Source organism: Schistocerca piceifrons, chromosome X (assembly GCF_021461385.2).
Source record: "Schistocerca piceifrons isolate TAMUIC-IGC-003096 chromosome X, iqSchPice1.1, whole genome shotgun sequence".
Classification (NCBI taxonomy): Eukaryota; Metazoa; Arthropoda; class Insecta; order Orthoptera; family Acrididae; genus Schistocerca; species Schistocerca piceifrons.
Window position 1 is genome coordinate 491,807,122 of NC_060149.1, and position 24,460 is coordinate 491,831,581.

Below are 24,460 nucleotides of genomic sequence, written 5' to 3' on the forward strand. Positions count from 1 at the left end.
GTGGGGATTTTCCCATACGACCGTTTCAAGAGTGTACCATGAATATCAGGAATCCAGTAAAACATCAAATCTCCGATATCGCTTCGGGAGGAAAAAGATCTTGCAAGAACGGGACCGACGACGACTGAAGAGACTCGTTCACCGTGACAGAAGTGCAACGTTGACGCAAATTGCTGCAGATTTCAAGGCTGCGCCATCAACAAGTGTCAGCGTGCGAACCATTCACCGAAACATCATCAGTACCGGTTTTCGGAGCCGAAGGCCCAGTCGCATACCTTTGATTGCACAACACAATGCTTCACGTCTCGTCTGGACCCTTCAAAACCGACATTGGACTGTTGATGACTGGATCAAGTTGCCTGGTCGGACGAGTCTCGTTTCAAATTGTATCGAGCGGATGGACGTGCACAATCTCACGAATCCTTGGACCCTGCATGTCAGCAGGGGACTGTTCAATCTGGTGTGGGGTGTGTACAGTTGGAGTGATATGGGATAGGTATGACGCTGACAGTACGTAAGCATCCTGTCTGATCACCTGCATCCATTCATGTCCATTGGGCATTCCGATGGGCTTGGGAAATTCTAGCCAGACAATGCGACACCCCAAACGCCCACAATTGCTACAGAGTGACTCCAGGAACACTTTTCTCAGTTTAAACACTTCCACTGGCCACCAAACTCCCCAGACATGAACATTACTGAGCATATCTGGGATCCCTTTCAACGCGCTGTTCTCACCCCCTCGTACTCTTACGGATTTATGGACACCCCTGCAGGATTCATGGTGTCAGTTCCCTCCAGCACTACTTCAGTCATTAGTCGAGTCCATGCCATGTCGTGTTGTGGAACTTCTTCGTGCTCGCGGGGGCTCTACACGATATTAGACAGGTATACCAGTTTCTTTGGCTCTTCACTGTAGAAGGCGGGTTTACGAAAACAGTTCATAAATTTTGCAAAGTGTGTGCTGTACCGCGGTGTGCATTCAAGATCGTTGTGAGCGTTTTGCAGGTACCTCCAGTAATCAAGCTCCACTTTCTTTCCTTCGCCGACGATGTAATCGACGGTCATTCCCTTCAACTATGTAAGCACATGATATTTTATGAGGGGAAAGTAACAGTTATCTGGACACAGAAGAGTCTGAGGTTCAATCGGATTATGTGAACACGAAGTAACAAATTAAGACCTCTGTGTCAGTCGCCAAACGCACGTGAAGTGACGTTAATCAGTGTCCAGGAGTCAATAGTCAAGGCGAAGTAGGGAGTTCGTCAATTTGATAACGTGGAGCCAGTGTCTCATTCCATATTTTTTGTTGGAGACTTGATACCACGTCGCGGCCACGGTGGACGGCAGAATAAATCTGTGTATCGTTTTTTACGCTCGTGGTCAACTGACAGCTGGGTACTTGATTTATACCACGTCACGCGGAACTGCCAGCAGAAGGGTGGTGTAAAAAATCTCTGGCCTTCGTAGGCGTGTTGTGGGGAGATCCGAGGTCACACAGTTGTATTCTAGAATGAATGTCGATACATGGAAGAGCTGTGCCGTATTGTTCATCATCGAGACCACTCGTAAGTGAGAGACCGTCGACAAGAACTCTAATCGACAGTCCGTGAGGGTCGTGTGTTGATTGATCCACCGTTTGCACATGTTGCTCGTGGAAAGAACAGCTGCCAGTGACCAGACGTTAAACAGTTCCAGGCATCCATCGCGTAGGGACGGTGTGGGAGTGTCACAGTTTATTTTGACAGTTTATTTTGACCTGTGGATAGGAAATAATTAAAGGCCGCCTGAAGTCTGCAACCAATCACTGCCAATAGGGGAAGGACCTGTGCCACGTTAATGAGTTCTGACTCCACGTAGGGTTTCAGGTATTCCACACGTTGCAGCTGTTTCAAGTCCCAGAGCAGGGTCTGGAGCATCATCACATGTACAATCTGTAGTAACCATTGACAATTTTCCGCAGCCGTTCCCCGCGCATCCTTTATAAATGTTGCTCCCAAATATATCAGTCCAATAAGAGGCGGGAGGGGGCGACACCATCTGGCCCACGACCCTGCCCAATATCCAGCGCTGCCAGCGTGTTGATGTTCAGAAGGCTGCCCGCAGCCTGTCCATATTGTTCGATCCAGTTTAGACAGCGGATATCGCGAATGCCGTTGCACTCCTCCGACCGCGGCCCTCCCGGTGTTATTCAAACCGTAGTGGGCCTAATATCGGGGCCCTACCTGGTCTCGACGCCCTCAGACAACGGCGTTGTCGTGGAAGTCTGTTCATGTTCCATAAGGTCGTGACGGTTGATTAGAAGGGAACGTGCGGCTTTGCAGCCTGCACTGGAACCTTCCTGCTGATCACTGTTCGCCACAGAGGACTGGCAGACGGACTCCGGCAGCCCCGCCGTCCGGTCTGCAAGAATGGAGTCAGTAGCAATGCTATCAGCCTCATGGATGGTGTCCTGTAGGATCGGTTCTTCTTCCTCCTGTGAGTGGGAGCTACCGTATTCCGACACGGTCCTGCGGCGTCATTTTCGGTGTTTTGGAGAACGCTGCTTTCGTGTGTTACCTTCCGTGCCGAACGATGGCACTGACTCACGCCTCGCTGGCACAAAGGCGTCTGTTGGTATGATAAATGTATCGATTGCCATACAGCTGTCGGTAGTGCGTGCAGTGTTTGGTGGTATCAGTGGCGTTGTACGGCATTCCGCCACTGGCCAGGCTCATTGATCGGCCAGGCGCTGGTCCACAGTGGGTAGTTCCCGTACTGCGACGTCGGTCTGTTCCGTTGCAGCACCACTACATCAGTTACTGGCAGGATCGTCAGCGCCAGTGAGGGTGCAACGTCCTGTAGTGGGAGTAGTATGATCCGACTTTGGAGGCACTCAGAACATTTTATGTTGGCTGAATATAAATATGTTCTAACAGCCTCCTATTTATGACGGTATGTGTCGTCTGTGTTCAATGCGCATCTGGCGTACTCCATTAAGGAATGGATACGTCTTAAACTGCGTCCACATTTCTGCCACATGTTCTTGTACTGTACCATAAAGCGAAGCGCCACCACGACGTCTGGTGCTGGCAGTTCGAAGGGTCGGCCGAATATGCGTATAGTCCGCAGTCCCAGTCCAGCAAGTTCAACATCGACGTTGCCAACATTTTCATCTGCGTGGCAGAATCGTAGTTCTTGCTTCACCTCTCGAAGGACCTTGCCGCATGTAGCGTCGTTGATAATTTAACTGCATTCCCACTTTTCGCCTCTAGGGTAGTGGTGAAATTTTGTTGATATGTGCTTTTCACTATTGTCTGACAGTTACTGTATACAGACAGATTATTGCATCATGTTGCACAATGCCTTGAAAGTACCGTTTTAACATTGTAAGTACTGCTGGGAAGTCATATTAATTTTTCTCTTTCCTCTATGTAATGTGCATTGTTACTTTTGAAAATATTGTGATTTTTTGCTATGATTTTGAATATGATATTACATATTTTTGAATGGTTTACCATTCACTGACCTTTTAAGTTAGTATTTACTTTAAGTTCACCTGTTGTTACATGTTCTTGAGTTGTGTGTATTGTTGACTCATTTATCGTACATTATATCACTTTTTAATAACATAGTTTTTGTATTTCTGATATATTAGTCTAAAGCAAAGTAAAATATTTTTTTAACTATTTTGGCCCTAGAAATAAGTCCCTAATATTGCCCTTGCGTCCAAATACCATGGGACTTTACTACGCTGTAGATCTAACATAGCTTTTTGTGATGGGAAATACTGTTACTATAGCAATCACTATATACCTAAATTATTTTTTTGTCACGCAGTTCACGGAGAATTATGGCGATTCCTCGATGTGGCGGCGATTTCTTCGCTATTATACAGTCAGTATGGATAAGAGAGCAGTGCTGAAATAGCGTCCTCAATCTGTTTTCTGTCGCTTCCTCGTACAGCCATCATTGAACTGCAGAAATGGCACGACCCAGTACCATGTCACGCAGATACGCAGCACAACACGAATATGGATGGTAAGCAGCGTACGTTAACGTCATCCGTCCCAAATTCCACGAGGGCAGTCCTTGCTCTTGCTGCACAAGAGAATCTCTGCTATAGTTTATGGTTTGTAGACAAAAAAGAACCATGATGACTTACTCCTTCGACACTGAGCTTTACACGGCACAGCAGATCTTACAGACTGAAGAACACGGCCATGCTATATTGTAGATGTATTCATCTTTGTTGTTGGGGTTGTGATTTTCAAAAGCTTCTCTTCTCTGCTGTTGTAAGGTGTTTATCATCCAAGTACCTTCTTCTTCTTCCGTGGCGCTACAGTCCAAAATGAACCTTGACCATCCGGACGAGCTTCCGCCATTCATCACGGCCACATGCTGCCCTCTTCAGTTTTTGCATCCGAGCTTCCGTAGGCCTTCTTCCATTTCATCGAGCCACCTTCCTCGAGGTCGACTCGCCCTCTTTGTTCTCCTGGATTACCAAAGAGAGTCTCGTTTATCACCTCAGACTCTTCCATTCTTGCCACATGACCTGCCCATCTTATCCTTCTTGATCGTATAATTTTTGTTATAGGAGCATCGGAATATATAGTGTACAATTCTGCATTGTACCTTTCCTGCTTTGTTCTTTGTCATACACAGGGCTAATTATCCTCCTCAAAACATTCCTCACAAATCCGTCGAGCAGCCTTGCATCGGTTTCCGCCAAGGGTCATGTTTCCGAAGCATAAGTGAGAACTGGTCTAACAAGGGTTTTATAAATAGTGGATTTTGTTGGGCGGCTGAGGAGTCTTGACACGAATAAATTACTCAACGCAAAATATGCCTTATTTGCTGATACCAGCTGAACCTTAATTTCAGTTGAGATGTCATTAAAGCAAGTGACTGTAGAACCAAGACACTTGAAGCTATCAACCCTTTCAATCAAAGTTGACTGCATATTGAGTTGATATGCTTTCCGACAGGCCATGTATTTAGTTTTATTTTCATTTATCATAAGACACCTCTTCTTACTTGCTTGACTTAAGACTGCAAAAGCTTCTTTCAGTGCTGATGCTGTCCTTGCTATGATGTCTACGTCATCTGCATATGCTAAAACCTGCATTGACTTGTAGAAGATGGTGCTCTTAGTCTTCCCTAATCACCTTATCGAGTGTTATATTGAATAATAAGCATACTAATGCACCTCCCTGACGTAACCCATTTTTTTTAAATTTTCAGTGGGTCTGAGTAATTTCCTCGAACTCGAATGGAGCTTCTTACGGCAGACATAATCATTTGAACCATTCTCAGGAGATTACCATGTATGCCCATCTTCTGTAACGCCTGAAACAACTGATTTCTGTTGATGCTGTCGCATGTAGCCATGTTTTACTCCCATAAAACGCTACGCTCTGGACAAATACCTACAGAAAAGACTTCCTACACTTAAATCTATGTTCGATGTTAAGAAATATCTTCTTTAAGCTATGCTCTTCTTCCCATTGCCAGTCTACATTTCACGTCATCTCTACTTCGGTCGTCATTAATTATTTTACTACCCAAATTGCAAAATTCATTTACTACTTTTAGTGTACCATTAACTAAGCTAATGCTCTCATCATTGCCTTAATTAATTCAACTACATTCCATTACTCTTCTCTTGATTTTGTTAATGTTCATGTTATATCCTCCTTTCAAGATTCTGTCGGAAGTTCCACTGTTCCTTCAAGTCCCTTGCTACCACTGACAGAATTACAGTGTCATCGGCAAATCTCAAAGTTTTCATTTCTTCTCCATGAACGTTAACTCCTTCACCCAATTTTCCTTTGTTTCCTTTACTGCTTTCTCAGGGTACAGATTAAATTACATGGCGGATAGGCTACAACCCTATCTCACTTCCTTCACAAGCACTGCTTTCCTTTCATGTCCCTCGCCTTTTGTAATGGTCGTCTGGTTTCTGTACAGGTTGTAAATAGCCTTTCGCTCCATGCGTTTTACCACCACTGTCTTCAGAATTTCAAAGAGCGTGTTCTAGTACACATCAACAAAAGATTTCTCCAAGCCTCAAATACTACAAACGTAGGTTTTCTGTCCTTAACCTATATTCTAAGGTGAGTGGAAGAACCAGCATAGCGTCGCATGTTTCAGTATTTCTCTGGGACCCATACTGACGCTCCCCCGAGGTCGGCTTCTACCCGTTTCTCCATTCTTCAGTAAATAACTTGTGTTAATATTTTGCAACGATCACTTCTGAAGCTGATAGATCCGTAATAGTTACACCTGTCAGTACGAGTTTTCTATGCCACAGAAATTATTAAATTCCTGCACAAGTCTGAGGATATTTCGCCTGACTTATACTTCTTGCACACGACGTGGAATAGTTTTATCACGGCTGGTTATATACATCCACACCTATGTGCATATCTACATCGACAGGGTGGTCCATTGACAGTGACCGGGCCAAATATCTCACGAAATAAGCATCAAACGAAAAAACAACAAATAACGAAACTCGTCTAGCTTGAAGGGGGAAACCAGATGGCGCTATGGTTGGCCCGCCGGATGGTGCTGCCATAGGTCAAACGGATATCAACTGTTTTTTTTTTTAATAGGACCCCCCATTTTTTATTACATATTCGTGTAGTACGTAAAGAAATATGAATGTTTTAGTTGGACAACTTTTTTCGCTTTGTGATAGATGCCGCTCTAATAGTCGCAAACGTATAAGTACGTGGTATCACGCAACATTCCGCCAGTGCGGACGGTATTTGCTTCGTGATGCATTACCCGTGTTAAGATGGACAGTTTACCAATTGCGGAAAAGGTCGATATCGTGTTGATGTATGGCTGTTGTGATCAAAATGCCCAACGGGCGTGTGCTATATATACTGCTCGGTATCCTGGACAACATCATCCAAGTGTCCGGACCGTTCGCCGGATAGTTACGTTATTTAAGGAGACAGAAAGTGTTCAGCCACATGTGAAACCTCAACCACGACCTACAACAAATGATGATGCCCAAGTAGGTGTTTTAGCTTCTGTCGCGGCTAATCCGCACATCAGTAGCAGACAAATTGCGCGAGAATCGGGAATCTCAAAAACGTCGGTGTTAAGAATGCTACATCAACATCGATTTCACCCGTACCATATTTATATGCACCAGGAATTGCATGGCGACGGCTTTGAACGTCGTGTACAGTTCTGCCACTGGGCACAAGAGAAATTACGCGACGATGACAGATTTTTTGCACGCGTTCTATTTAGCGACGAAGCGTCATTCACCAACAGGGGTAACGTAAACCGGCATAATATGCACTATTGGGCTATGGAAAATCCACGATGGCTGCGACAGGTGGAACATCAGCGACCTTGGCGGGTTACTGTATGGTGCGGCATTATGGGAGGATGGATAATTGGCCCCCATTTTATCGATGGCAATCTAAATGGTGCAATGTATGTTGATTTCCTACGTAACGTTCTACCGATGTTACTACAAGATGTTTCACTGCATGACAGAATGGCGATGTACTTCCAACATGATGGATGTCCGGCACATAGTTCGCGTGCGGTTGAAGCGGTATTAAATAGCATATTTCATGACAGGTGGAATGATCGTCGAAGCACCATACCATAGCCCGCACGTTCACCGGATCTGACATTCCCGGATTTCTTTCTGTGGGGAATGTTGAAGGATATTTGCTATCGTGATCCACCGACAACGCCTGACAACATGCGTCATCGCATTGTCAATGCATGTGCGAACATTACGGAAGGCGAACTACTCGCTGTTGAGAGGAATGTCGTTACACGTATTGCCAAATGCATTGAGGTTGACGGACATCTTTTGAGCATTTATTGAATTAATGTGGTATTTACAGGTAATCACGCTGTAACAGCATGCGTTCTCAGAAATGATAAGTTCACAAAGGTACATGTATCACATTGGAACAACCGAAACAAAATGTTCAAACGTACCTACGTTCTGTATTTCAATTTAAAAAGCCTACCTGTTACCAACTGTTCGTCTAAAATTGTGAGCCATATGTTTGTGACTATTACAGCGCCATCTATCACAAAGTGAAAAAAGTAGTCCAACTAAAACATTCATATTTCTTTACGTACTACACGAATAATAAAAAAATGGGGGTTCCTATTGAAGAAAACGCAGTTGATATCCGGTTGACCTATGGCAGCGCCATCTAACGGGCCAACCATAGCACCATCTGGTTTCTCCCTTCAAGCTAGATAAGTTTCGTGCTTTATAGTTTTTTCGTTTGACGCTTATTTCGTGAGATATTTGGCCCAGTCACGATCAATGGACCACCCTGTATATCTACATACATACTCCCAATGCCACCATATGGTGCATCGAGAGGGTACCTTGTACAACTACTAGTCATTTCATTTCTTATACCACTCGAAAACAGAGCGAAGGAAAAACGACTGTCTGCATACCTTCATACGAGTAAAAATTTCTCTGATCTAACCTTTGTGTTACTTGTGCGAAATGTACGTCGACGACAGTAGAATCGTCGTATAGTCAGCTACAAATGCCCGTTCCCTAAATTTTCTCAGCAATGTTCCTCGAAAAGAACGTCGCCCACCCTCTAGGGATTCCCAGTTGAGTTCCCTAAGCATTTCCGTAATACTTGCTTGTTGATCGAACCTACCGGTAACAAATCTAGCAGTCAGTCTCTGAAGTCTTCCTTTAATCCGATCTGATGGGTTCCAAAAACTCGAGCAGCACTCAAGAATGGGTCGCACTAGTGTCGTATACACGGTATCGTTTACTGATGAACTACACTTCCCTAAAATTCTCCCAATAAACAGAAGTCGACCGTTCGCCTCTCTACAACAATCCTTATAATTTATCGCCTTGCAATGTTACGCCTAGATATTTAATCGACGTGACTGTGACAAACAGCGCACTGCTAATGCTATTTTCGAACATTACGGGATTATTTTTCCTACTCGGCACTATTAACTTGTATTTTTCTACATTTAAAGCTCGCTGCCATTCATCACACCAACTACAAATTTTGTGTAAGTCATCTCGTATCCTCCTACAGCCATTCAACGACGACACCTTGCCCTACAAAACAGTATTATCAGCAAACAGCTGCAGTTTGCTGCTCACCCTGTCCGTCAGATCATTTATGTAAACTGATGATATCAAGGGTCGTATCAGACTTCCCTGGGGCACTAATGACGATATCCTTGTCTTTGATGAACCCACCCCGTCGTGGATAACATACCGGTTCTGATACTTGAGAAGTCTTCAACCCACTAACATATCGGGGATCCTTTCCGTATGGTCGCACCTTCGTTAACAGTCTACATTGGGCCACCGAGTCAAACGCTTTTCGGAAATCTAGAAACATGGAATTCGTCTGTTGCACTCCATCCATGGTTCACAGGATATCATGTGAGAAAATGGCAAGCTGAGTTTCGTTCGACTGATGGTTTGTGGACAGGACTTTTTCCGTGCCAACGAAATTTGTTACATTCGGTTTTTTGTTCAGTAATTTTGCAGTAAACCGTTGAAAAAGTTTCCTTACCCTTCTTATAACGGAGTGACCTGAGCGTTTCTCCAGTCGATTGGTACTTTTTGCTGGACGGGAGATACGCGATAAACGCAAGCTAAGCAAGAGTCCAATGCTGTATAATAGTCTATAAAACCGAACTGTGGTTCCAGCCAGGCCCGGCGACTTATTTATTTTCAACTGTTTCAGTTGTTTCTCTATGCCAGGGATGTCTGTTACTATGTCCTCTACACGGGAGTCTGTGAGATAGTCAAGCGACAGTATGTTTATACTATTCACCTGCTTGAACGATTTCTTGAACGCGAAATATAACGCTTCAGGTTTCCTTCTGATATCTTCCGCTGCCGCACCAGATTGGTCAAGGAGTGACTAGATGCAAACCTTCGACCCGCTTAGGTATTTTCTAGGCAATACCTCGATGCAAACCTTCGACCCGCTTAGGTATTTTCTAGGCAATACCTCGTGGAAAGGTATGACTATGGTAGTTGTATGCCTCGCTCATCTATCTTTTCACAGACGCACCAGTTTCTATTAATTTTTGTCTGTCATAATTTGATCGTCTTCTTTTGAACCGACAGTGCAACAGTCTTTCCTTCCACAACAATCTCCGAATTTTGTTGCTAATCCAAGCTGGGTCTTTTGCTTCCTTCAACCACTTACTTGCCTCGGCACATACATCTCCAGAGCTTGATTTACGGTTCGTTTAAAGTTAGCCCATAATTCCTCTACGTCAATAATGCTGGGGCTAAATGATATCCATTCGTTGACTAAGTTTGATGCCTACAATTGCTATCTGCTCTTTCTAGTAGAAACACTCTCCTAGACTTTTTGATAGATTTATTAATTTTAGTAACCACCGTTGCTATGACCATTTCTTGCTCAATAACCCTTGTTACTATACTGACACCGTTGATAAGGTCAGACCTGTTTTTAGCTACACGGTCTCAAATATTTTCATTGCGCGTGGGCTGTCGAAATAGCTGCTCAGAACAGTTTTCGGAAAGCATGTTCAAAAGTAGTTCGCAAGACTTTTTTGTCCGTACCCCATGCAATGAACCCATAGACGTCTCAGTAGGCTAAAGTCGTCTCAGTTAATATTGCATGATCTAGGTATTTCCGCGCTGCTGACCGTGGAATTTCTTTGGATGTCTGTAAAACTGTCACAGCGGAACCGGGTGGCCGGTAAAAACATCAGCAGTTAACTTGATTTCAGCTAGATCTGTTATACGCATTCCAGATAACTTTACTGGCCACTAAACGTCGACGTCAGTAGAGACAATATTTTTGTGAACTGTAATGTACACTCCCCCTCCCATGGCGTCTCACCTGTCTTTCCGATGTACATTTTATGACTCAGAGCTTTCTACTTCGGGTTTTGGCCTGCTCTTAGTCCCGAGAATAATTTCAGCGCGAGAAATTCCCTGGAGGATGGTAAATTCTGGAACTTTGTTACAGAATCTTAGACAGTTTACTGATACCATTTTGACGGTCGAATTGTCTTTACTCTGAAAGCGTTCTGATTACCTATTTACGCGTCGATTCGCGAGTATTCATCAGAGTATCTCAAACTACAGTCTAGCCTAAAAAACATTCACATGCACTCCATAAGTCCATAAGTACTCCACTCCTGGCCTATCAAGAGGAGTCCTACAATTCTCAACCCAGTAACGCAGGTCCAGAATTCTGAAGCCAAGCCGTCATGGAGTCAACGAATTCTGCAAACCAAAGGATCCCCATCAAATGTGGGAACAATGATGCAAACGGTCAACTCTGTTTCGAACCCACCCACGAGGCCAGCAGCCTTCACCACTTCCGCCGGCTGCCTGTATGAAGTAGGGACGCCCTCGGAACCCAAGCGACAGGCGTCATTGATGCCTACGTGAGCAACTTAGGGATGGCTGCACCCTGTACGCACGAAAGGCCTACTCCTCCTGTCGGACGAGACCTCTCGGCAGAAATACCAACTGTATATTGATTTCCTTTCGGCCCTTGAACACTATTACCCTAAGAGGCTTCATAACGCACCGAATATTGGAGCTCCCGATAATTAGCTGTCGCCTTCTCCCGTGTGCCTGCTAGAACCCTGCTGAAGGAACGGCCACTTGCCCTCTCACTGGATGAATGGGCAAGATTAGATGACCATCTTCCACATCGGCGCACCGCCTAGAGGGATGCGAACGGATTACCATCCGCCACTCCCTTGGGATGAGCTTGGGTCCACAGCGTCGATGACACTGGAAGGTGCCTCAGCAGCAGAGTCTGTTGGCGAAACAAGCGACACCGAGGTATCCCATGTGATGGGCCTACTCTCTGCCACCGCTGCACCCCGAGGCAGCATCCTGAAGACGGTTGACCGTAGTGAAGAGCCCCTTCAGCTAGGAACCTGACACACCAGCTTTACACTGACTATTACTGCTGAGCCATTTCCAGTTACGTATCTGTCATTTACAAATATAAATATACTATAGTTTCCAGAGTCTACTAGTAATTCGTAGCATTAAAGCATCTGCAGTTACTTCCCACATTATGATGAAATAAAATAGGAAGACGTCCAGTCTCTGCAAAGTGAAGAATTAAGTACCACAATTATTTTGTTGAGCGACTAGATGTTTGAACATGAGAGACTTTAAGAATATAATTGAATCGGTCACTGCAGAAACAGGATAAATAAAAAAATGTAAATTTGGAGATAACATAAAAAAACCTGTTTTCACTTACAATAATAAATTAGTTTTAGCCTTTTTCCCAGGTTTGGATCAGTGTTTAAGAAGTTTAATTGTGCATTTTTGAAGACATACATATCAAAAAAATGTCCAGAATGATCTTTATTCAAACCCTGACTTGTCCCCTTTTAGTAATGAAGTGTTGCATATGTAATAGGAATGTACCGAAACACACGTGTTTTCAGGAGGTATTACTGGAAAGCTCTAAATTACACTGAGGTGACAGAAGCCGTGGGCTACCTCCTAATATTGTGTCGGAGCTCTTTGCCCGGCGTACTGCAGTAACTCGAAGTGGCATGGGCGTAACAAGTCGTAAGAAGCCCCCTGCCGAAATTATGAGCCGTGGAACCTCTACAGCAGTCCATAATTGCTGAAGTGTTACCGGTGCAGGATTTTCTGCGCGAACTGGCCTCTCAATTATGTCCTATAAATGTTCGATGGGATTCATGTCGGGCTATCTGGGTGGCCAAATCACTCGCTCGAATTGCCCACAATGTTCACAAATCAACTGCAAACAGTTGTGGTCCGGTGACATGTTCGGGAACATGACGTCCCTAAATGGCTGCAAATGGTCTCCAAGTAGCCGAAAATAGCTATTCCGAGTCAATGACCGCTTCATTTGGACTAGAGGACCCAGTATATTCCATATAAACACGGCACACACCATCGTGGGGCCACCACCACCATGCACACTGTCTTGATGACGACTTGGGTCCATGGCTTCGTGCGTCTGTGCCACTCTCGAACCTTGCCATCAGTCCTAACCAGCTGAAATCGCGACTCATCTGACCTGTTGTGTAGGGTCGAACTGATATGATCACGAGCCCAGGACAGGCGCTGCAGGCTATATCGTGCTGTTAACAAACGCACTCGCGTTGGTCGTCTGCTGCCATAGCCTATTAACACCAAATTGCGCCGCACTGTCGTAACGGATATAAGCGTCGTACGTCCCGCTTTGATTTCTGCTGTTATTTCACACAGTACTGCTTGTCTGTTAGCACTGACAACTGTACTCAAACGCGGCTGTTGTCGGTCGTTAAGTGAAGGATGTCGGCCACTGCGTTGTCCGTGGTGACAGGTAATGTCTGAAATTTGGTATTCTCGGCACACTCTTGACACTGTCGATCTTGGAATATTGAATTAACTAACGACTAACATTCTGCGTTCAGTCTGTTAATTCCCGTCCTGCCGCCATAATCACGTCTGAAGCCTTTTCACATAAATCACCTGAGTACAAATGACAGCTCCACCAATGCACCGCCCTTTTATGTCTTGTGTACACGATACTACCGCCATCTGTATATGTGCGTATCGCTAACCCATGACTTTTGTCACCTCAACAACAATAGAAATTATGCAAGTGATATACCCTAAATTTCACACTATTTTTCAGATTATAAATCTATATCTAGTACTAAAAGAATATGTAAGGCATTGCATATAAAGTAGAATCTATGTTGCTGCATTCCAGAGAAATTAAACTATTCAATACAATAAAATGGAATATGAGATAATACAGGGTGTTTCAAAAATGACCAGTATATTTGAAACGGCAATAAAAACTAAACGAGCAGCGATAGAAATACACCGTTTGTTGCAATATGCTTGGGACAACAGTACATTTTCAGGCGGACAAACTTTCGAAATTACAGTAGTTACAATTTTCAACAACAGATGGCGCTGCAAGTGATGTGAAAGATGTAGAAGACAACACAGTCTGTGGGTGCGCCATTCTGTACGTCGTCTTTCTGCTGCAAGCGTGTGCTGTTCGCAACGTGCAAGTGTGCTGTAGACAACATGGTTTATTCCTTAGAACAGAGGATTTTTCTGGTGTTGGAATTCCACCGCCTAGAACACAGTGTTGTTGCAACAAGACGAAGTTTTCAACGGAGGTTTAATGTAACCAAAGGACCGAAAAGCGATACAATAAAGGATCTGTTTGAAAAATTTCAACGGACTGGGAACGTGACGGATGAACATGCTGGAAAGGTAGGGCGACCGCGTACGGCAACCACAGAGGGCAACGCGCAGCTAGTGCAGCAGGTGATCCAACAGCGGCCTCGGGTTTCCGTTCGCCGTGTTGCAGCTGCGGTCCAAATGACGCCAACGTCCACGTATCGTCCATGCGCCAGAGTTTACACCTCTATCCATACAAAATTCAAATGCGGCAACCCTTCAGCGCCGCTACCATTGCTGCACGAGAGACATTCGCTAACGATATAGTGCACAGGATTGATGACGGCGATATGCATGTGGGCAGCATTTGGTTTACTGACGAAGCTTATTTTTACCTGGACGGCTTCATCAATAAACAGAACTGGCGCATATGGGGAACCGAAAAGCCCCATGTTGCAGTCCCATCGTCCTTGCATCCTCAAAAAGTACTGGTCTGGGCCGCCATTTCTTCCAAAGGAATCATTGGCCCATTTTTCAGATCCGAAACGATTACTGCATCACGCTATCTGGACATTCTTCGTGAATTTGTGGCGGTACAAACTTCCTTAGACGACACTGCGAACACCTCGTGGTTTATGCAAGATGGTGCCCGGCCACATCGCACGGCCGACGTCTTTAATTTCCTGAATGAATATTTCGATGATCGTGTGATTGCTTTGGGCTATCAGAAACATACAGGAGGCGGCGTGGATTGGCCTCCCTATTCGCCAGACATGAACCCCTGTGACTTCTTTCTGTGGGGACACTTGAAAGACCAGGTGTACCGCCAGAATCCAGAAACAATTGAACAGCTGAAGCAGTACATCTCATCTGCATGTGAAGCCATTCCGCCAGACACGTTGTCAAAGGTTTCGGGTAATTTAATTCAGAAACTACGCCATATTATTGCTACGCATGGTGGATATGTGGAAAATATCGTACTATAGAGTTTCCCAGACCGCAGCGCCATCTGTTGTTGAAAATTGTAACTACTGTAATTTCGAAAGTTTGTCTGCCTGAAAATGTACTGTTGTCCCAAGCATACTGCAACAAACGGTGTATTTCTATCGCTGCTCGTTTAGTTTTTATTGCCGTTTCAAATATACTGGTCATTTTTGAAACACCCTGTATATTTATGTAAACCAATAAACAGTTAAATCCAGTTTAACCAAAATCACTTTGATATGAAACAGCTTAATATTAAAGAAACAAGGCAGACTTGCTTTGAGTAACTATTGCTTCAACTTAACAAAGAGCTACTTCAGTATTATGATACATTTTTCAAAGTGAGCCTCCAAAGTTAATGGTAGAATACTGATTAAATACAACGTAATTTTCTTATACGTAGTCCTCAGCACATTCCTTGTCACAAGCTGGCCAATTCGTTATATCTTTATAGAGGGAACTGTCATCTGTTGGAATGCACTGCTATACTTTTTGAATGTCGTGGAGTTGTCCCACTATATGCCCTTTTAGGCATCCAGTGCCCGGTTTTTGCAAAGAAAATACACTGATGTCCAAAATTAAAGCACAAACGCAAATTCTGCAAGGTTGCGTTTATTTTGTCACAAAACATTATAAACAGGTGACAGCAAAGCAGAAACAACGTAAAGAACACAGACCGTAAACAACTGCAACATACAGTAGACGAAAATATTCTTCGTTTTTCCCAACTTAACAGATTCGTACACACATTGCGACAACTGGTTAATGTGTTCACTATGGGAGGTGACCGCCTCTGGCAGCAGTACAGTGCTGACAACGACGGAGCATGCTGTGAATAACGTCATCAATCTCATGTTGCGGTAATAATGCCCATTCTTCCTGTAGAGCTGCTCGCAAGTCTTGGAGAGTGGGCCCGCATCTCGTGGTCGTGCGGTAGCGTTCTCGCTTCCTACGCCCGGGTTCCCGCGTTCGATTCCCGGCGGGGTCAGGGATTTTCTCTGCCTCGTGATGGCTGGGTGTTGTGTGCTGTCCTTAGGTTAGTTAGGTTTAAGTAGTTCTAAGTTCTAGGGCACTTATGACCATAGATGTTGAGTCCCATAGTGCTCAGAGCCATTTGAACCATTTTTTTGGAGAGTGGTCGGTGGATGTTGACGTGATGCAACCCGTCTCCCTAGAGCATCCCAGACAGGCGCTATGGGATTCAAATCGGGAGTGTGAGCAGACCACGCCACGCGTGCTGTATCTTCCGTTTCCAAGAAAACATCAACCACTCGTTCTCTATGGGGTCGAGCGTTATGGTCCATCAATACGAAGTCTGGGCGGAAAGCACCTCGCAACAACCATACATGAGGTCCCAAGACCTCGTCGCGATACCTAACAGCAGTTAAACCTTCCCGATTCACCCAAAAAATTTCATAAAGAGATGTTCGAGTGGTCAACAAAATGCCTGACCACATCATTATTTATCCTCCTCGATATCAGTTTCTTTCCACAATGTTCGGGTCTTGAAGTCATGTTCAGATGCGAATCTGTCAGGAATCACTCTCCAGACCAAATCGGGACTCATCTGTGAAAAGAACATTGGCCCACTGTTCAAGTGTCCAGGTGGCATGTTGATGACTCCATTCCAGACGTTCCCTTCTGTGAAGACGCGTCAGAGGCACACATACAGCAGGTCTCCGACAATAAAGGCCACTCTGCCGAAGCCTTCTCTAGATCGTTTCCTCTATACAACGCGTCCAGTGGATGCTGCGAGGTCAGATGCCAATTGCTGCGCAGTACTAAGGAGGTATCGTCGGGCCCTTACAGCCAGATAACTGTCCTCTCTTTCTGATGTCGCACGTGGTCGACCCTGCCTTGGTCTTCAGCATACAGTTTCAGTCTCTATAAACTGTCGCCACATCCGAAAAACAACAGAACGATACACATTAAGCCATTGGGTCACATGAGTTTGCGACTGTTCTGTTTCCATTCTTTCTACGGCCCTCCGTCGCATAGACCCTGGTAGGCGTCTTCTCTGTGACATACTGTACCGTGTGTGATTGTATACACAGCAATTTTGGCTGTGGGACAACCCGGCAAACACTACCCGCTTGATAGGTGCCCTGAGGTAATTGTTGGCGTGGCTTTCTGTTCTCCGAAATGCCATCTTCCGTGCAGAATACGATTGTACGGACATCTGTTGACAGTTTGTATGATTATATCGAGAAATAGGCACAGGACGGGTAAATTGCCATTTGTTGCTTTAATTCTGGACATCGGTGTATGTGCTCAGCAGCATCATTGACGATGTAAACTCTAGCACTCAAAACTCCAGGTTTATCGTTTGAGTAGGCAGATTCGGTAATTCTCTTTACTTTTTATCCCAAGTGCGGGTGTTGAGCAGCAGATCCTCCGGTAAATTGTGTCGACCGGTCTTTAAGATTAAGAAAACCATTAGAAGTGACTCTGATTACAGCGAATTTGTTGTTTGTGCTTGCCAGATTGATTATGGCATTATAATGTTCTGGCACATACACTCTGTCTGACCTTTTGACTTTGCGTTTCACTACCAAAGTCACGATCGTACGGGAGAAATGAATGACATCGTTGGGAGAAACAGTGCACGATTTTATGAAACATCCCCAAGTGAGTCAGTGCAAGCGAAAGTTGCATAACTGTATGATTTTAATTTGACCTTCACAGTTGTCTGAAGAAATTTAAACTTCTTTCATTGGTGAGATATTACTCTGAATGTAGTTATGAATAAATGAATACGCCTCCTCTGGAGACTCACGGCCAGTGCCTTCATAATGTGCCGTAATATCTTTAAGTATATGAATACAAAATATGCTGACACACAGTTATAATTAAAAATTTCTTGAGAGAGAATTCTATCGCAAATGGAAGAGCGTTACTGAAGTACTTAAACAAAATATTTCTTACCAAGAACTTGAATATTTAACTTGCTTCTGGAAGTGTGACCATCGGGATTTGTTGCAATACAGACATATCCTCCCTCATCAGCTTGCTTCTGAATATCCTTAATTATTAGGGTTCCATTAGGAAAGATTTGTTGGCGATGGTTTTCTGGTAGAGATCTCCCTGAAAATAAATGCATTTTGGTAGTGAGTAAATTTTATGCCTTTTCTCAGCTCTCTGAGATTTGCGCAAGTAATGGTAAATTTACATACTTAAAAGAGTCTTTCATTGACTATACTGATTTAGGTCATTCCACATCCATATTTTAAAATTGTTGAATACAACATTACAGTCCTGAGACATTGTGCACTACGAATACTGCATCAAATGCATTTAACATTCACTAGGTCACTATCAATGACTCTTAATTCTTGATTTTGATTTTGATTATTGCGAACAAGCTACAATTGCAAATTATGACAGGAACTACCATCCATGTACCCCATTGGATAAAGATGAGTTTTCATCTTTATCTACTTGGTCTCATGAATTATAGTCCACATTGTTTCAGGATGATAGCTACATTTGTACATCATACAGACTGCATGGTGTGAATACTGATTATCAATAAGCCCCATAATAGGCTGGTGACGACAATTATCTCTCTCTTCATGATAATGATCATGCTTGGAGTAGACATTTCTGTATTAAAAGATCTGTCTCTTCTCCTCTTCTCTACATATCTCTTTTTGTTCTTTATTGTATTTCAATCCCCCATCTGGGGCAGGCTGGCAGCAGCATAGGCGCTGCTCTTCAGCCGAGAGACATTAAATACGTAACATGAAGACACTGAAAACAACATAAAGGAGAAAACATGCCGGAACATAGATATAAAAAGGAAAAACATAATGGAAGAGAGTACCCAAAAAGGGGGTGACTGCAAAAATGGAGATATAAATCTGAAAAAGTAGTTAACACAAAAAAACCGCACACACTAAGGATTGAAAGAAGACAAGGTGAAGTACGGCTGGGGCATAAAAGTTGCAGAATGATTAAAACAGCCATGTGACGGATGGCGTACCACAGAACAATCACAAGCACCAAAACTATATACTTAAGTCAAGCACACAATTAAAAGAACAGCACTTGACGCCACTGGAGAACAACACCAAACACAACACTGACGTAGCACAGAACAAACTGGGAGGATCTGCCAGGGTTAGGGATACGAGGGAGAATGGAAGAAAGGAGGGGAAGTGGTGGTGCTAGAGGCATGGGAGAGAGGGGGAAATAGGGTGGAGGCGCGACAAAGGGGGCTGAGAGGGAAGGACAGGAGGAAGACCACTCTGGGGAAAGGAGCGGATGAGACAGGGGGGCCCTGGGGATGGGGGACATGGCCAGGCTACAGTTGGTACGAAAGGTAGATGTCATGGCGAAGTTCATCATTTGGGAGGGGAAGGTGCTGGAAACTGTCCTGATGAAGGGTACAGAGAGTGTGGAGGTGGACAGAGGGGGGGGGGGGGATTCAGCAATAGAGGCACAGCAACGGATGGGGGGTGGAAAAGATGGAGGGCACCAGGGGGTGGGGGGGATCAAGCCTACGGGCAGTGTAAAGGATGTGAATATGTTGGAGGGAAAGGAGGTGGTGGGGAAGGGGATGAGGTCATGCAGGAGCCATGTGGGGGACAGAAGGCAGATATGGAAGGCAAGGCGAAGGGGGGGATGATGGAGATCCTGGCAATGCTGGCATAACAGAGGATAGGACAGGAGGAATTTGTAGGTGTGGAGGATGGTGGAAGGATGCAATCCCCATGTCCGGCAGGACAGGAATTTCAGGAGGCAGAGGTGGAGGCGGGTATGGGCTTTCTGCTGGATGATTAGGAGATGAGGGGTCCAGGAGAGGTGACGGTCAAGAGTAAGGCCAAGGTATCTCAGGGTGGGGGTGAGCTGGATGGGATGACCATAAATTGTTTGGTAGAAATTATGGAGCTGGAAGGTGTGGGTGGTGCGGCCTATGATGATTGCTTGGGTCTTGGAGGGGTTCATACAAAGGACCCACTGGTTGCAACAAGTGGTGAAATGGTCAAGGTGGGTTTGGAGGGTGTGTTGGGACTGTTGAAGGGTAGGATAGAGAGCCAGGAAAGCAGTGTTATCAGCATATCAGAGTAGCTGTACAGGTGGGGGTGGCTTGGGCATATCGGAAGTATACAGGAGATAGTGGAGAGGGGAGAGGACGGAGCCTTGGAGGACGCCAGCGGCGGGATAAAAGATATGGGAGTTGGTACCTTGGAAGGTGACATAGGAAGGGCGGCGTGAGAGGAAGGAAGCGACCAACAGGACAAAATTGATAGGCAGGGCGAAGGTTTGGAGTTTAAAGAGGAGGCCAGGATGCCATATGCGGTAGTAAGCATTTCGGAGGTCGAGGGAAACAAAAATGGCGGAGCGACGACAGTTAAGGTGGAGGGAGAGAAGGTGGACGAGGTTAAGGAGTTGGTCTTCAGCGGAGAAGGAGGGTCGGAAGCCATGCTGGGTAAGGGGGAGGAGGTGGTGTTGATTAAGGTGGTGATGGATACGATGGGGGAGGATGGATTCGAATACCTTACTGAAGACAGAGGTGAGGCACATGGGACGATATGAAGAGGCAGAGCAAGGGGGTTTGTCGGATTTGAGGAACAAGAGGACGCGGGGAAGTCTTCCACCGGTCGGGATAGAAGCTGGTGGAGAGGATGACGTTTTATAAATCGGCAAGGACAGTCAGGAAGGAGGAGGAGGGGCATTCTTTGAGTTGGCAGTAGGTGATGCAGTCGTGATCGTGGGCTGTGTTGCGTTTTGACCGGAGGATAAGTTTAATGTCTTGTGCTGTGATTTGAATGTTCTACATATCTCCTCTTCTCTTAGTATATAAATTAAAGTTCCCTGCTCGCTTCTGACGATGCCAGGTTTCGAGAGGGTGCGTTTCTGGATGAGGTATCGAATATATTGCTTCCCCCTACTTATACTTCCCGAGGAGATCACGAATGTAAAATTAGAGAGATTAGAGCGCGCACGGAGGCTTTCAGACAGTCGTTCTTCCCGCGAACCATACGCGACTGGAACAGGAAAGGGAGGTAATGACAGTGGCACGTAAAGTGCCCTCCGCCACACACCGTTGGGTGGCTTGCGGAGTATCAATGTAGATGTAGGTAGATGTAGATAATTTTAGGAATTACAGTAGGGATTTTGATTCGGTTTTGACTAATAGATAGAGTGACTCACGAGGTATGTCGTGTATATTAATTTATAAATATTTCGTATAAATTGGCTGAACTATGAGGAATTAAACTCCGCCGTCGCTGTAAAGACGATGGCATTGCCATCTAGCGGTACAGCTGCAACAACGCCAGAGGGCAGCGAAGCTTGAGTACAGCACGAGTCGTGGCTGATCGTATAGCCATAAAGCACTTGCCTGGAAACTTGAATGGTCACAGAAGCAAATACCGCTAGGACCACAGATGTTTTACTGTGTATTTTAACCTGGCACTGATCTCTAAATGACATGGACATTTACGCGAAAGGAAATTTATTTCGAATTCAATGTTGAACTGTAGGTCTCCTTCACTGGGAACCAGTTCGAATTATGGCGTGGTAGTCCGTCTAGTAGGAAGTTCCACATGGGACATCAAACAGAGCGGACGTGTTATACAGGGTGTTTGTAAGTATACTTTTGCTACTTGAGCGAGTGTAGAGGGAAAACTGTTAAACATATGATTATTAAACTTTATAAGAATGATGTTCAGACTGTGCACTGTGGGTTTGCGTTTTTAGTGACATTAGTGTAATGACTTGCCGTCATTCGCCAGTACCGATACGACAACGTAGGGTTGAAAAACAAACATCAGTGTGCATTGCAGTTGCAGACAGTCAACATGGGTCTGGACAAGGGGAGTAGGGCTTTATTCATAAAACAGTTTTATCAAAATAACAACAGTACTGCAGCTGCTCTTCGCGAGAATAGACGCCTTAAAGGAATACGGAGAGGTCCTCTTTTCGCACAGGGGTTGAAGAACATGATTCAGAGGTTCGAATTAACTGTCGGTTTATGAATTTCTCCTTGGAGAGGTCGACGGCCGATTGCGCCACAAACTGTTGGAGAAGTTATTGTTGACATGGCTGAGAATGCTGGATGCAATGTGCGACCTTCAAGCAGTGCACGAGCTGTGCACTATAGATGAACGTTCTATGGTCCACCGTTCTCAAAGTGTTACGAACAATTGCGAAATGGTACTCGTACAAACTTCACGTTCCTCACGAACTTTTGCCACCTGACGCAGACATTCCCGTAGAATTTGCTCTACGTTTCTTGCAAGGGTTGAAGTTGACGACATGTGGCCTTGGAACATTTTGTGCAGTGATGAAGCACACTTTATTCGTTAGCTCTCTTTCGCATGTACTTACAAATGTTTCCACTAAGTTTCATTGTCATACGATCACTAGCTTTTGCTGGAAGGGGGTGGGGGGATCTCTCAACTAGCCAAAGTTTAAATATTAACACCCTGTGCATCCAATCCTTCTTAGCGTTCGCAAGCCACAAATAATATTTGTTTTCTCCGTATTCTATAATCATTTGTTGTTTTCCCGTTGTCCTTCTGTTATAGTGTTTTGTGTTCTTCCATATTAGTGGTTTCGGCCGTTTATTAGTCGTGATGATATCAATAATGTCTCTGAGGAAATGCGTACTCAGTTTCGAATTCGACAAGGCAACAAGAAATGTTCAACCAAGTTCATTAGCAGTACACTACTGGATCGCGCAAGTATCACATCAGATCAAGTTCACACTGCTTACTGTAACATGGAGCTCCACTGCTTTTTGTGAAACTCTTAAACCATGTGTTGCTGGAAAGTACACTGCTAAAACAAGGAGAGAAAGTTGAATTCCGTCACCGTGAAGCCTCGGTGAGTACTGACATAATTTCAAACGCTGACATAGAGTGCAAAAATGAACGCATGTTTAACCTGCCTCCTGAGGCTGAGAGCTGTTGTTTAAAAGAGGTTTCAACCAAGTATTGAAAAATGAAACAAATCCGTAACGAACGTTGTTCTACCCAACACAAATTGCAGTGTTTTAGCGGCATCAGATCAGTTGAAATGCAATTCAGACAGAATATTCCGTCCCATCCAATTTTTTGTGGATACGAGGCGCATGTACTCGCAGTCGACAGATAGGAACATGCTTTATCTGAAATGAACGCGGCAATTAAAGAACGAAATGCCAAAGTCGAGTTTTCAGTTAGAAAGATTCACTAGAGAAACGCAAAAAAAACTGTTAGCTAAACTACTGACGGAGAACCAAATGATAGATATGGAAGGATCAAGCTCTTGTGTCGTATTATAACAGGAATCAAAACTACCAGCTGCTCGTTTTCCTCCTTTACTGTCAGAACTGGGAGCAAATGTTCAGCCTCTAAAAACACAAGCGGCGTCAAACGTGTGATAGAAGCAGCACGAACGAGGACGTACCTGATTTAGAACAGATCGCATGGAAAGAAAGTCCGAAACCGGCACCTAAAACGAACGCCGCAAAAGCTACAGGACCAGAAGTTAAGGCAGCAGTGCAGGACGTCACACAGAGCAACTTGCAGGCAGCTCCTGTAGGGCAACATTCAGAGGCCATTTTGATCCCGCAAATGCCGCTGTTAGTTTCCCAAACAAAACAAGCTGAACCACAAGCACGAACTCTTGATAAACAAAACAAGGAAAGCAGTGCTTGTGCAGAAACAGACGTGTATCCGTCACAAACACAAAACAAATATGACGAAAGACTTAGTGACATCAAGCAAGCAGGAAAGCAAAGGGAAAGCGGAAGCTTATTGCCAGTAGCGGAAAATACGTCTGCGAAGCAGGAATAAGAAGCGACTCGAGAACAGATGGATTCCGATGGCGGTCAAGACCCTCCGACTCCTCCATGTGTCAAGATGTTCAAGACTAGCGGACGCCCGTGGAAACAGATTCCATCGAAATACCAATGCAGTGCGGAAGAAAAGCAAAAACAAAGACTCCAAAGACGTCACTATAGCTGCTCACGGAAAAGAATCCGTTTGGTACTAAAATGGAGATGGAATGAGAGCGCTATCGTTTAGTCATCGTTAAAATACTGTGGTGTGGATACTCAGAAACTACGTAAACTATCTCGTAACATTTATTGACACGCTGGGATGGACACCGCCAACAAGTGAGGACTACCAGAGGTTTACTGAGACAGTTACCAGTACACCAAAAGAAGTCATTTCTAGAGCCTCCCGGTAGGAATATATCGCTAGCTGGACCTTCGAGTGCGAGAACTTGAACGAGCAATTTTAGCAAAGTGGAGATCAAGAGATAGCAGATGAATTACTTCACAGCATCGATACTGCGAGACGCGGGAAGTGGGTCGGACCGTTGAAAGCTTGGATT

The 24,460-nt window shown here is 44.7% G+C and overlaps 1 protein-coding gene across 1 annotated transcript in view; it reads right to left on the reverse strand.

Moving 5' to 3' along the window:
• LOC124722457 (Down syndrome cell adhesion molecule-like protein Dscam2) overlaps nt 1-24,460 on the reverse strand; it is a 160,639-nt gene that overhangs the window by 74,731 nt on the left and 61,448 nt on the right. Inside the window, exon 2 of the mRNA XM_047247615.1 lies at nt 18,056-18,214. Within this exon, the coding sequence (XP_047103571.1) occupies nt 18,056-18,214 (159 nt within the window). The remainder of the gene's footprint in view (nt 1-18,055; nt 18,215-24,460) is intronic.